Source organism: Glandiceps talaboti, chromosome 6, assembly GCF_964340395.1.
Source record: "Glandiceps talaboti chromosome 6, keGlaTala1.1, whole genome shotgun sequence".
In the NCBI taxonomy this organism is placed as follows: Eukaryota; Metazoa; Hemichordata; class Enteropneusta; family Spengelidae; genus Glandiceps; species Glandiceps talaboti.
In genome coordinates this window covers 26,345,027-26,360,953 of record NC_135554.1, presented here as the reverse complement: position 1 = coordinate 26,360,953, position 15,927 = coordinate 26,345,027, and the positions used below count along the sequence as shown (strand labels likewise).

Below are 15,927 nucleotides of genomic sequence, written 5' to 3'. Positions count from 1 at the left end.
TGTCTGTCTGTCTGTCTGTGTATGTACTGGTACCTGTGTGCTCATACACAGTATTATGTCTGTGTATCATTGCTGATTATCTGTCTATGTATAAATATGTGGGTAAAGGACGATGGATGGATGGATGAGTCAACATTTAAAACTGAGTTATAAACATACCGATACTAAGCATACTGATGAGAGACTTCAGTTGACAATGTCTGTGTATACGTTATGTGTGCAATGTACATGACAGTGTAATTTAATCATAGTGTCTTTTGATCAAAAGCATTCATTTCTTGTTTGTTTGTTTGTCTGTCTGTCTGTCTGTCTGTCTGTCTGTCTGTCTGTAACATAAAAATTTGCAAAGTGACAAATATTTGAGATATTGTCAATTAAGATGTAATTCACTATTGGGTCCTATACAGTGATCACATCAAAGTAGAACTTCTACAATCCAATTCACATTCAGCTCATATACATGTATACCTGCATATATACATATACATACATACATGTATACCTGCATACATACAATGTACATACATACATGTATACCTATACATACATGTATACCTATACATACAATGTACATACATACATTGTACCTGCAGCAAATAAACTACAATTTAAAGTAGAGGGATTTCTGACCAAAGGCTGGTAACTACAGTGTTGATGATAAAGGTATTATAGCTTAATACAGCACGTAGGAAAACACTGACTAACTTGTGCATACTTAAGTATGATGAATCATAAGTTTCACTGTCACACCTGTTTCTCTAACAATGTAACATTACATCATAACATACATTACACCACACTACACCCCACTACATTACATTACACTACATTACGTTACATTACATTACATTAAACTACATTACATTACATTACATTACATTACATTGCATAACGTCACATTAACTGTCATTATATTATATTGTATTGTATTGTATTGTATTGTATTGTATTGTATTGTATTGTATTGTATTGTATTGTATTGTATTGTATTGTATTGTGTTGTGTTGTGTTGTGTTGTGTTGTATTGTATTGTATTGCACAATAATATACAGATGGACAAACAACTCAAAGATAGACTTAGAGATAAACTAAAAGAATGACATCAAAATACAGATCAATATAGTCAATCAGGTAGATATACTATATGTATATTGAGTCAATCAGACAGACAGACAGACAGACAGACAGACAGACAGACAGACAGACAGACAGACAGACAGACAGACAGACAGACAGACAGACAGACAGGCAGGCAGGCAGGCAGGCAGAGACAGACAGACAGAGAGACAGACAGACAGACAGACAGACAGACAGACAGACAGACAGACAGACAGACAGACAGACAGACAGACAGACAGACAGACAGACAGACAGACAGGCAGGCAGGCAGAGACAGACAGACAGAGAGACAGACAGACAGACAGACAGACAGACAGACAGACAGACAGACAGACAGACAGACAGACAGACAGACAGACAGACAGACAGACAGACAGGCAGGCAGGCAGGCAGACAGACAGACAGACAGAGAGACAGACAGACAGACAGACAGACAGACAGATACCAATAAATCAAAGAGACGTTAATACATACATGTATGCCTAGACAGACAACTAGCTTATAAACAGTTGTTTAGAGACACTCGGTATAAACATACCATTCTATCATGTATTGAATATCATGGGTGATGTCTGCTGTATGTATTGTTTTAATACACTACTTACTTTAATTTATAGATAGACAGAAACACATTGCTTAGAATAAGGTATTTCTAAACAATATCTACAAATGTATGTATGTGTATTTATTGGCCTTACGTTATGTCTACGTACACATAATTTTGAGTCAAGTAAAGTGCACTAGTATATTATTAGTAGAAGTACTAAGTCGTCTGTATGGATTTGAACAGATTTAGTATATAAACATAAATAGATTTGGGAATTATTGGTAATATGTTTAGACAGGTGGATGAATTAGACCAGATAAATCTATAAATTAGTTATATACTTCTATTCACATATATATGATCTATAACAACACATACGTATACATATATATATATATAATACATGTATAGATGGTGGAATTTGTACGTGATCATACTGGCTATGTAGATATGTGATGACATCCGTTGTATACAGATATTATGAATAACAGCGAAGCGCCGAAGACACTCAACCCGATAAGAATTCTAAAAATTAAAATCATAATACTGAATAGAAACCAATCAAATTATGAAGACTGACATCGATGTTTTGATAGATAAATGAAATAAATTAATATCACTATGATTACATAAAAGATGTAAATGAGTGAAATATCGATAAAATTATGTCAAAGGACACACGACGTAATAACACAGAATACATAATTATTTCATAGAAAACCATCAAAAAAATAAAATCTGTTGATAATTTTAACACCGACATATCACATAAGGTACATTTGTATACAGACTGCCAATAAATGGGTATTTAGTGATAATTTTGATAATTTTGATATCTAACAATAAGTAAACAATAAGTCCTACCTCACTTATCCTTCTTTGAAGTTCTCTAACTTTATAGCAGCAATCATCATACGTCTCGGATAAAGATCTGTCTAGCACCATTTTCAAAATTACAAATATTTACAATTTCAAAATTTCAAAATTTACAAAATATACAGAAAGCAGCTATGTGTCTGTGTACTGACTTGCTATGATATGATATATGACGTCTTAAGAAATTACACTGCTTCAAGTTACTATGAGTCATTGCATTGCAAGCTCTACGCTATATATATCATTATCACTATAAACAGCATTGGGTGATGACTCATTCCCACAGACGAACCCTGATGCATACATTGAAGACACTTGTTTTAAATGACTCTCTTATTATGATTACTCAGCAGTTAAACCTACAGAATTTCAATGCATGTCCCCTCGTACACTAAATAGTCTTACACAATTAAAGAAATGTCTACAAGTTAGACATACACGTAAAGAATTCCAATTTATGTCCCCTCTAAATGGTTTTGCACACAATTAAAGAAATATCTCAATTTAAAACTTGCTAAATTTCAATACATGTTCCCTCCCTCATACATTAACTTGTTTCTGACAATTCAAGAAATAGCTAACAGTTAGACCAAATGAATTTCAACATATACAGCCCCTCGTACATTAACTTTGTTCAAACAATTAAGAAATATATCTAGAATTTAGACCTGCTAAATTTCAATATATGTCCCTCGTATACTATAGTAAGTGGTCTTGCACAATTCAAGAAATATCTAACCGTTACATCTGCTGAATTTTAATACATATCCCCTTGTATATTAACTGGTTTCAGACAATTCATAAAATATACAATAGTTAGACTGAATGACTTTTAGAGAATGTGCTGGTTATATTAATATCAGGTTTGAAACTGTGCATCATATTGTTTTAAATTTGTTTCATGTATTGTTATAAGGAAAAGTCAAGTCAGACTTATTTTCTGCCTTTGATATATTTGTACTGATTACTGCTATCAATGTAATATGATTTTGGTGATAAAATAGCACCTTGGTTATTATCAAACTATGATACCTTGAAGAAGGCCTGTGTACTTGACATGCACTCAGCCATAAGAGGGGATTTCTTACAAGGGTTTATGGGAAATCTATGGTGATAACATCACATTTACCCTTTACTTTCTTTGTCTTAACAAAAACAATGAGTGAAAAATATCTGACATACATGTACCTACATGTAGGAGAAATACTATATATGGATAGACAGGATGTACTTTAGTAGTGTGTTTACTATGGGCTGTAAATAATTATATGAATTAGGTGTCATTGGGTTCTATAGATATCTTTTCTGAGTGATGCAGCACCTGTTTGAATGACAGATGTCCACCTGTAATTACGTACCTAGTATCATGTCAAATTAATTTTTTCACCCAATATCAAATTGGGAATACAATTATGAATATTTTCATTTTTTGTAAAATGAGCAATTAGCTTGTAATAATTTTGAATTTTTCATACTTTTATATTATGCACTACTGTCAGTTGAGATGCATTAATTGGCACTATGCAAACAATTCACATTTCATTTTCATTTTGTATACTTGATCCAACTACATGTACATGTACCTGTCCTCAACTAAACTGTCCTACTGCATACATTGCATGTTACCAATTATACAGTGGTAAGGAATTGAAATCCACACCAGACAAATTGAAACACAGAAATGGAATGTGTACCAGCAACAGTTCCAATGCTACATTACATACCATAGCAGTGTGAAAAGAATGAAAATGTTTTATCACCAGCTGTTACTAGCTGTTATAGTCAGTACGTCTTAGTACAGATGTTATTTTTTTAATTCATACAGCATCAAAGTGTGTCCGTAAACATGTCCGATATCCACACACTGAAATAAAAATTACTTTTAGCTTTTTCGTTAATGAGATTAAGATAATATGTGAAGTCAACTTAATTGATAGACAATATGTCTCTCCACTGGCTATGATTCAATAAAATCATTTATTATAGGGTACATATTACCACAACCAATTCCTTGCTTGACAAAAATCGAAGTCATCTAAATATTGATCAGACAGAAAAGAGAACATATTTGATGCTGTTTTTATTGTTAGAGTTTGGTATGTATGTATTATGTAAAATAACACCAATGCAATATTTGCAATGTGGGCTAAGAATGAGTGATAGTCAGGGGTCAAATTTAGTTCAGTGGAAACTGAGTACATTCACTACATTACATCATATAAATGCTATATTGATTGGCGATATATTATGTACATAGTGTACTAGTCTAGTTCCTGACGACTGTATTCCAATTTTACACTACATTATCTTCACACATTACATCTAGTCAATCTCATTACTCTGGGCGTTAAATGTGGTTCAACCCTGCGCTGGGTGAAGCGCAAAAAGCTCATGTCAGTTAAGTAGTCCATCACAAATTGACAGGCCCTTGTCATCACTCATTAATATTCATTTGGTACAACTGTGAACCGTTAAAACATAAAAACCAAGCTCCACCTCCAGTCTACAGAAACTAAAATCATACAAGGACGCGACAACGTCATCATATTTATATGAAAGCTGTAAGGGGAGCACAGAATTCTGTGCGAGATTAACGACATTGACTAGATGTAATGTGTGAAGATAACGTAGTGTAAAATTAGAATACAGTCTTCAGGAACTAGACTAATAGTGTAAAGTGTAGAAGTAACAGTTACAGTTTACCAGTCATTTCACAAACATATTACAACGTTCTAGTACATGGATCATGAACATTTTTATGACTCATTGGAATATCACATCTACTTAGACAATTCTGAACTTTTCCTTCAAATCTAAATGTATTGTTGATTATTTTTTCAAAAGCAAATATTTTAAAGGCACTAAATTGTCTAAAAGAATTGAAGAAAAGATATGTCAGTTATAATTCAGTTTCGAAGAAAGATATCTCATGTCAAGCAAAATGTCTCTCTTTCTAAATTGAGTCTGAGCACAGCCTGATATTCCTAGTGGTGTTCACAAATCTATGTACGATAAACATTAGTTGGGGAATGAGATCGATAGTTCAATGTTGGTTTGGTACAGCCGTGAACCGTTAAAATAATTTTTAATAACAAATGGATAACAAACTAAATTCTTTTAGTTAGACCTCATTTACTAAAAAATCTTCAATTTCTCAAATTTATATTTTTTAGAAATATTTGTATTTTATACAAGTAAATTCCCGAAATCATTTTTTGTTGGATGAGAACTATAAAATGGTTAAATAACCCCACTCCCACCCCCACACAAAAAGAACCAAGTTGTTTAACCTACATAGAACTATTAATCTCACACCTTACATCAACGGAAGTAGTATTTACAAATTCTATGATTCCTGTCAATTATTTCAGCATCCACTGGAATACTAAACAAATTACGATAAATGTACATACCACCTTATTCCTAGACATCTGGGACAAGTACTAAACCACTGGGAAAACTTTCAGATGATATCACATGGATTAACAGATAGAAAGGAAAAATGCTGGCAGGCTGCAGTGATGTACAATGAAGTTTGGTATGGATCCATTACATGTAATCTACCTAAGGTCACTTCAACTTGACTCCTACAGACTACTAGCCAATCATTGTAAAACTTTATCAGACCAATTAGTCCCAACTTTTATCTCAACAATTAGTCCTAACTTTAATCTCACCAATTAGTCCACTAGTTTAAGATTACCTACTCCACTGTCTCATGTGTCTGGCCAATTATGGTTGCAGTTTACAAGTAACATGTTTCAATTATAATTGGATACAAACCTACAATTCAGTTTCAACACACAACATAGCCAGCTACATCCACCATTGAAATATGCTATTTGCTACTGTAAGAGGTACATGTACACATCACAGATTCTTTGACTGTCTGCATCCTATCACTAAAAGTCATCACAACTGACAAGTGAAATCCACTACTTATTTCAAGAGCTGTATTTTTACTTTGCATGTAACCAACCATACACATATTTCAAATCTGGGTGTACACACTAACATTAATTCTCTGTGTTTCACATGGGTGCACTCAGATACATGTACCTAGCTATACCAATGTATATCTGTCTGAATGATGTACATGAATGTGAACTGATTATTCCATTTCACTTCATTTGTTCTTACATACCTCATTGGAGAATTTTTTTAAAGAACTGCTGAAAGTCAAATGACAAAATGATGACATGAAAGGACTTTGAAACATGGATTCAATATTAACTAGATAAAGATAAAACACTTAAAGTGACATTGATAAATTACAGGTATAATTATATTCTACCATGTCAATATACATTTACAATAAATCTAGTTAATTTGTTGACATTCAAACATCCAAAAGATATTAGTGGAAATGACAATTAATTTGAAAGTTGTATATTTGTCTGTCTGCACTGAAATACCATTACTAGAGTATGCAATTGAACAGTTACAGTAGCTAAAATCATGACACATCATTTACTTATACCCTTCAGTGATTGGCTAAAATCATGACACATCATTTACTTATACCCTTCAGTGATTGGCTAAAATCATGACACATCATTTACTTATACCCTTCAGTGATTGGCTAAAATCATGACACATCATTTACTTATACCCTTCAGTGATTGGCTAAAATCATGACACATCATTTACTTATACCCTTCAGTGATTGGCTAAAATCATGACACATCATTTACTTATACCCTTCAGTGATTGGCTAAAATCATGACACATCATTTACTTATACCCTTCAGGGATTGGCTTAAATCATGTCACATCATTTACTTATACCCTTCAGTGATTGGCTAAAATCATGACACATCATTTACTTATACCCTTCAGGGATTGGCTTAAATCATGTCACATCATTTACTTATACCCTTCAGGGATTGGCTTAAATCATGTCACATGGTATGGACTTTGTTGGAACACATCACCTTTGTTAAATTCCTGAGAATGTGATGTGACATGGTTTTACTTATTTACTGGCCTGATTACCCCTTGTGCTGTTATCCAACAACTTTCCCTCAGCTTTTAGCCTTGGATAACAGATGTCTTATAGAGCCCTCATGGCTGGGCAATAAATCTTGTTTTCCAACTAATAGTTATTTGTGTACAAACAAATACCGCCACAAAACAACCACTCCCACCATCTCCACCCTCAGGTAGAGAGAGAATTAACATACATGTATTCAAATTTGAACAATCATCAAAAAACTAGAGACACCAAATGGAAACATTTAAGGAACTCAAATATGCTTTGATGATTTCTGAATACCTACATGTACCATATACTGTAGAATAGCACTATGTCAATGTATACATTGTTGACATGTATGTACAAGGCTTTACATAGCATTATGAATTTATAAGACAATACAGAAGTTAATTATGCAGGTATTCCTTTATTTCATGCAAACCAAATAAAATAATTTATGGGGGAATTATTTTTGTAGTGTACATCAAGACTTTGATATATATGTATTTTGTATATATTTATGTAGTTTCCATTTCAGACATGGAGGGGGGGGGGATTATCCAGTATAAGCCTCATATTTGAATACTGGTACTGCAGATTAGCTTGTATGACTTAATGAAACATATACTCTGGTATATTTAGCTTCAGTTGTATCATGGATTCTTGGGTTATGCTGTAACTTGAACTGCTAGCATGAATTCTTGACTATGCTTTAAGGATTTACCTTATATATTTTCTGTTTTCATTACCAGAATTTAAACAAGACATAAATTTTTAGCTCCAACATCAAAACAATTATTTTCGTCCGCATCTAATATTTTGTTGAATACCACCCTCTGGCAAGAATAAGCAAGTGTCTGGACTGTGATGTCATCTACAGTCATGACGGTGGCAGCAACACTTGTTCATGAGCAGCGCATTCTTTCATGATGGAAGGTATTCAAGGAGGGGGGGGGGGGGGGTTAGAGGAAAAACAATGGCTTTGTGATTTTAAGCATGCCAATTGTGTAGAGAAGCTGGGAAAGGGCTTGTTACCAGGAATCCAATATTAAAAAGAAGATAGAGAGGAGGAAAAGGATAGGCAGAAAAACAAGATGATGATTTTTTTAATACTTTTTTTTTAAATCGACTGACCAACCCATAGTTGCTACAAAAAAGTTGCTAACAAAAATAATTGAGTCACCCTAATACTTTGTAGCTAGCATGGATTCTGGCCTATGCTATAACACCCCATAGCTACATAGACTATACATTAATACAGCCCCTTACATGTAACAAAACACCTCTAGTAATTATAACATTGGGAAACAGTAAACAGTAAAGACTGTGTACTTTGACAAATTGTCAAAATATGTACTATGCTAAAGTAAACATCAAAATGTAATAATACTGACTTATACAATGTGTAGAAGGTCACCAAGGTTATGTACACATATCATAAATTGTATATATATCTTCAAGGCTGAAGATTGAATGTTGGATGTCATAACAACATGTTATCTAGAGTCAATATGTACAAAATGTACATACAGAAACAGAAACAAAAACAAAATATATACATACAAAATGATACCTTAACTATAATTACATTCACATCAAATACAAAATACACAACCTGAGAATATCCACATTTATTGTATGTATGTATGTTATTCATTTCTTTGTAAACCTGTGATTTGCTGACTGGTCAAGTGATGCAAAATGTACACATGGTAACTGTGACAATAAGGACATGTATGTAGACAACCAAAATGTATTTAATTTGTATTTTCGTATTTATGTACTTATTCAGCCTTCAGCAAACAGTTGTTAATACTTCCTGTTCCTCAAAAAAAAACTTGTGGAATCTAATCAAAACTGTTACCTGAAGCAAGACTTCATGTGTTTCATTTTCTGTTTCAATACATGTACATGTATATCAATAGTCTATAAATGTACTTAAATGTCATCATGTGAATTCTGGAATGACTGTGTGTGGTTGTTTAACAGCTACAGGATTTTATATATATATGATCATGTACATGTATGTGTGTGTACAGACTGATAGGTAAACTACATTGGCAGAACTGTGTTTGCATTAAGGGCGGTGGGCAGGTAAAATCTACCATAGTTTCCCAACAAAAGTATGATAGCTTGTATGGGAAACTATGCAAATTTTACCCATTTCCTCTTTCTATTATTCTGTTGGGTACCCCAATCTTAGCAAACCCTTTCCCTCTTTCTATTATCCCATGGCTACCCCAACCTTAGCAAACACACTGACTGGTAACTACTATATGACATACATGTATAACATTTCAGTTTCACACCTAAAGACAGTTATTAGATTGATTTGTTTAGAACAATTCTTGTTATTTTATTTGAATTAAATGAATACCAAATAAGTGAAAACATGCTCTAAACAGTGCAATGGAACCACAAATATTACAGTAACTAAAGTCTGTATCACATTTCCATAATCATTTTATAAAATCTATCATTCACTAGCGCTTTAAAAATACTTTGTTAAAAATATAACCTTATGGTGGAATTATTTTTGGCAACAACACAATCGTTACAAGGTTGTATACCCTGTGATGTAATCAGATCTATTCAACTGTCCTCATAGAGGCCAAACTGACTCATTCTTGTTTTTATATGTATTGTCAAACAGCATAGAACTGTATACATGCACATTACAAGACATGTATGTCCAATGGATACCAAGACTAGTCATGCAATACTGTAACCCTACATACTGTCTCAGTCTGGCTGCAGTAGCATCACAATTCCTTCCCTGTGATGCCTAATACCTCTTCATCTGTGTCTTTCCCTGGGAAACTCTGCCTTACTAAATTTCTCTCTGGCTAAAGTAGCATCGGTCAGTTTTTCCCTGTGAAACATAATGACCCAAATCCCTATGTGTAACATTAATTTTATGAACTTACCGCTTCCTCCTGTCTACAACAACACCAGGACATCACCATTTTGCTATGCTTCTGTTACTACACACACAGTTGATAAAACACTGGATATCCTCCACGAATAGGTCTGCCACCCACAAAGTCCTCCAGGAATAAAGCTGTTACACACAGTGTTATTGTACTTGTCAAATACACTAGGGTATTGTTCAACACAGCAGGTATTTTGATTGTGTTTTAGCTATTGATGTACAATGTCAGAGAGGTCATCAAGGTCTTGCATTACTGTGAGTGTCTGTAAAAATAGAAAAAAATGATAGATTACAAAGATGACTCACAAATCATCCAATAATTAGCATTATACCATTCTCAAGCCAAGTTAGTGCCTCTGAACAAAAAATATGGATTATATAACCCTTGTCTATGTCAATGAATTTGCAGTGTTTAAAATATGCCAAAACAGTTCAAATCTCGTTATTCTTCCTGATTTTTCATAAATTATGCTTCTTGAGGAGGTACATATGTATAATTAAATTATCACCTAACAGTTTTCTTCATTCTGCCGGAAAATACTTGTGACCAAAGGGTTTGTCACTACTTGTCTAGCAACTCATACTGACAAGGCCCCTTAGGTCACTCACATTTTTCTCAGCTGAACAAGAAAATATTGGGGAAAATATCTAATTATGCCACACACACATACAAACATGCCACAGGTTGAACACATTCATACCAAATATATGAATCTTTATAATCTGGTTATTCAATGTTGCAACAACTCGTAATGTGTCTATGATAATGTCATTGGTTCTACGACACTGGAAATATGAATAAAAAACATTCCATTATTGTTCCTTATATTTCATGAATTATGCTTGAACAGGTATAATAATATTATTCCCCAATATTTTTCTTCATATAGTCAGAAATACTCTTAACCTGAGGGTTTTGCCACTATATGTCTATCAACTTGTAGTGACAAGGCCCCTTAGTTCACTCATATTTTCCTTGGCTGAAAATATTGGGATTCTATCTTATCATAGTGTATGTATACATGTACAAGTATATCAAACTAGAAGAAAATAAACACAAAATTTACAAAGGGCTTCATTTGTTCAAACAACATACAATGTTGTATGTTACAACACGTCTTGAAATCATTACAGTATTGTAAGAAAAAAATACTCATTTGTAGATTAGAAATTTATACTGCTAATTTCTACAAACAACATACAATTTACAAGAAGTGTAATATTAAAACAAGTCTTCAGTGTTTTAGCCAGAGGGGGTTTTTGGGGTCATTTGACACACATTTTTTTGGACCTGACCCACAATTTTGGAAGTAACGGGTCATAGATGACTACACTAAAATTGTATGCAAATCTGTTTAGCAACATGACCATACCTACATGTATAGCAACAGCCAAATGATCCCCGTATATTGCATAGATAACAACAGGGTTGGATAGGCAACTGCATAATCATTCAGCAAATACCTAGCATGGATCAGCATGAGGGTAAATATTTTAAAAAACTGTACAGTTGTGCTACAATACCATTGGCGCTTTTTTTGTAATGTCCCCAAAAAATTTATGATGACCCAGAAAAATGAAAGTCTCGGGACACTATGTTCCACTCTTTCAAAAGGCTGGCTGCAACACTGGGTCTTGAAACCATTACCAGTAAGAATTAACAAGTTAAAAAGATATTGTAGTGTAATACAGCTAGTATTCTAATATTTATTCCAAAACATAATAATTCTCAGAGGAATTATTATTTAGGTTACAAAGCACAGAAATAAGTAAAATAAAAGAAATTTAAAGTATACAGTAGAAAGTTTTAAAAAGTTAAAATTAATAAAATGGTAATAACTATTTTAAAAAATATATATATAGATATATAAATATATAAAAAATAATAATAATCCATTACAAAATGTAAACATACTACATGTAACGTGTCAAATGAGTTATAAGAGGAGGTGTTACTGTCTCACGTCTGAACATATTGTGCTACATTAATAATAATAACATTGTTGTTAGTCATTAAAGATATGAATTTTAAATCATTCGCTAAATTTTCAAATGTAAGGCACATACAGTTTATTTTTTTCAATTAACGATTGTCAATGACAGTGATATAATGGACAGGTTAATAGCATTCTAATGTATGGTATGGCTCAACTTGTAAGAACTTGCTTTCAAATCTCTAATTTATAATCCACACAGCACCTCACCTAACTTATGTATTGGTCTCTAATAGAATGACCCTGTATGACTACATTCCATACTCCATAGAATTGCATTTAGTAAAACAAGCTGCTGTGACCTTTTTACACTAGATGTCATCAACCTACCAATACTAAGCCTTGTTTGCTATATAGCCACTAAGGTTTGACTGATTAATAGTATATGCATGTACATGTACATAGCAGTTGGGCGGTGATTACATTTGTGACTTAAAAACCATCAAAACGCCACTCACGTGAAATAACACTTTATTTCTATAGGTGTTGTGTATCTATATGGTCTACTTCATGTGGGTGATAAATTCCTTGCTCTGTTTTAGTTTACTGTTTGGGTCATAACTCATTCACTAGTTTACCAAGTTCTTGACCCTGTCCAAGATGGTGTCTGTACATAAAAACAGTCCTGCCTGTTTTTTTAATACCATACAAACATTTTATTGTATGTTTAAACCTGGTGGTTGAATAGAGGCTACATGTAACTTGTAATTTGCATACTGTCAGTTCAAGTCTTGCTGCCATTTGTATCTGAATGGACATTTGAACTACCACTGTGTTTGTCAATACCAGCTGTAGAAATGAGGATCTTGTAGGATAGGGGTAGCTGTTTTGTGACGGATTTAATGCAACTATGCTTTCCCCCACAGTGGCTACAATGGATTGTTTGTTCTCCAGATAGTTGAGGCAGTGAAGGGGTTGTTGTATTGTGCTCAGGGTAATAACTGACATTGCATGAACACAATTTAGTGTGACAATTTTAGTGCTACATAAATTAAAAGACATGCATTGTTAAACTCTAATCTACTTGGCTAACAAGCAATAAATTAATTGCAAAATAGTAAAAATTTACATATATATATATGCTAATCCAAACTATGAATGCATTTCAATTGTTGCCAAGTTATATGTATGATTTGTCAGTTAGTAAATGATATGGCTGGTATTCATTGAGTTGACTATTGACACATGCACATAGTTAAGTGTTTGGTTTTTATCTTTCTGTGAGTCTATACACAAGCCAGACTGTGTCTGAAGCCAAACATGTTTACCACTGTAATATTATCATGTTTTTGTTGAGACTGAATAAAGCTTACATCTCAATGTAACTAACTAGCACTGTTGAGATATAAAAATATTTTAATATTTTGTTATTGCAGTATCCCAGTCACAATTCCAACATCATAATAAATCCAACCCTGCTATAAACTATTTCATTATTCTGTAAGATTTGTGCCATGTTCAGAAGTCTGACACGTCTGAACAATTTAACAACACATATTTTACAGTCTCTTAAAACATTTCATAATTAAACTTCCTTTATGAAATAATTATATTATGGAGTAAATAATGATTATACATAATTGAATTACTGTAACATTTATGACAAAGTTGTCTGGGTGACTCATTTGTGCAAATAGACACAACACTGTGTTTTAAGTTTAGTTTTTGTTTCCTTTCGTCTAGACTAACTTAACCCAATCGTAAAACAAAATGAAGTAACACCATGAGAACTATTACAGCAGGGCTTATGACAACTAATAGCCAGCAAGATTTTAAGTATAAACTGAAAAAAGAAAAGTGTGGTGAGATTGTTCAAGATTTAAATAGCTTTTTCTTTTCTAACCCCCCCCCCCTTTCATTTCAGACTACATAATGCAGTCTGTAAGTTAGAAATCCAGTTTTATACTAACACAATAAATTTATTCAACAAAATTGAATAAATAGTATAGTAACTTTAAAAGAGCCACAACATCTAACATTTACCTATTTATTCATGTCCTCTGTGGCAAAATACACAGTTGCCATAAATTTCTATACAAAAATTTCACTGTACATACACACAATCATAATTTGACGTGTGAAATACAAGTTGTTTTATGATGTGTTTTCACTGTTCTTTGGGACTCAGAGCCCATAATAACGTTTTTATAACAATATCAGGACTTTGGTGTAGTATATGCCAATATATTATTGATCAATGCATGGATCTATTATTGAGATAATTAATAGACCCATGATCAATGTATAACTTCGTAGTTTAGTCTTCTGATCTTTGATTGTTTTAGGAAGCGAGGATAAAAATAAAGAAATATTAAATGACAGACACTTTAATTTCCCCTTGAAAGGTAGGGATGATTTTGTAACAAAAAAATACTAAACGTACAATGCTGAAGATTTTTTTAAAAAGGTAACCGCATCTTGTAAAATAAACATTTATACCACAAATCTAGTCATGTATAACATTCATAACAATTTCAATTTCACTTATGCAATACTCCCTCACCGTGCTGGAATTCAATATATCACAAAATTGATGAGCTAAACGTGTAACATTCAAAGAACCCACTGTTCACGGGTTACTTTATTTGCTTGCCTAGCTAAAATGTGAGAAAGGTAATCACTAGTAATATACTACGATCAAAGTAGTTTCATGTACACACTGTCATAATAAACCAGGCACGTCGAGATCGTGTAGCACTGAGCAGTGTAGGGTAGCTGCCATGACATGCTGTAGTCTTACGCCTTGCAATGTTATACCAGTGTAAAGTAGCCGCTTTTTAATAACGGCTGAGATATTTTGGCGTATGATAAAAACGCGAACTTTCACTCACCACATGCAGAGATGAAATTCAAGACCAGTCAGGTGCTGTCCTCACTCTTTCAATGTTGATACATTATTTACATGGGCTGTCTGCCAAAGCATTGTGGGAAATTACTATAGTTTATCATGTTGGGGGCGCACTTCCTAAATAAAAAGTATATGACTGATGGAGAAAGTGTAAGAGACACAAACAAGAAAGAAATTACATGTAAATGATGGGTCATCTCGTCTTGAACAATTTTTCATTTATATATGCATCACTAGAACATCCCAATTAATTCTAAGACTCATTTTTTTTACCATTTTTTACATCTAATTTGTACATGGCTGATCTGATCATTTTCACAACCAGACACCAAAAGTGACAATTGAACCAAATATAAAAAGGCCAAGCATTTTTAAGTATTAAGGTTGACCCCCCCCCCCCCCATTGAAAGTGTGTACAACCAGGACCAGTTACCCCCACCCCCGACCCAATATTTTGGACAGCGTAGTTTCCAAGTTGCAATTTCATCCAAGGATTTTCTGAAAACACTTCTTTCCAGATTGCAGATTTGTACATTTTTCTGAGGCTTTTGACTCCGAGTTTTGGACTGAATGTAGCTATTTAACCCTTAGCTTTGGGCTATAATGTACACTTTTGACGCCTACTTTTTGCATTTG

The 15,927-nt window shown here is 33.4% G+C and overlaps 1 protein-coding gene across 4 annotated transcripts in view; it reads right to left on the bottom strand.

Moving 5' to 3' along the window:
- Nucleotides 1-15,346, bottom strand: part of LOC144437081 (choline transporter-like protein 1) — a 35,174-nt gene extending 19,828 nt beyond the window's left edge. For all 4 annotated transcript variants that reach the window (XM_078125952.1, XM_078125951.1, XM_078125949.1 and 1 more), the window contains exons 1-2: nt 15,275-15,346; nt 10,445-10,712 (exon numbers count right to left, since the gene is read on the bottom strand). In XM_078125952.1, coding sequence (XP_077982078.1) covers nt 10,445-10,483 — 39 coding nt within the window. In that variant the 5' untranslated portion in view covers nt 10,484-10,712; nt 15,275-15,346. The remainder of the gene's footprint in view (nt 1-10,444; nt 10,713-15,274) is intronic.
- Nucleotides 15,347-15,927: the final 581 nt, after the last annotated feature.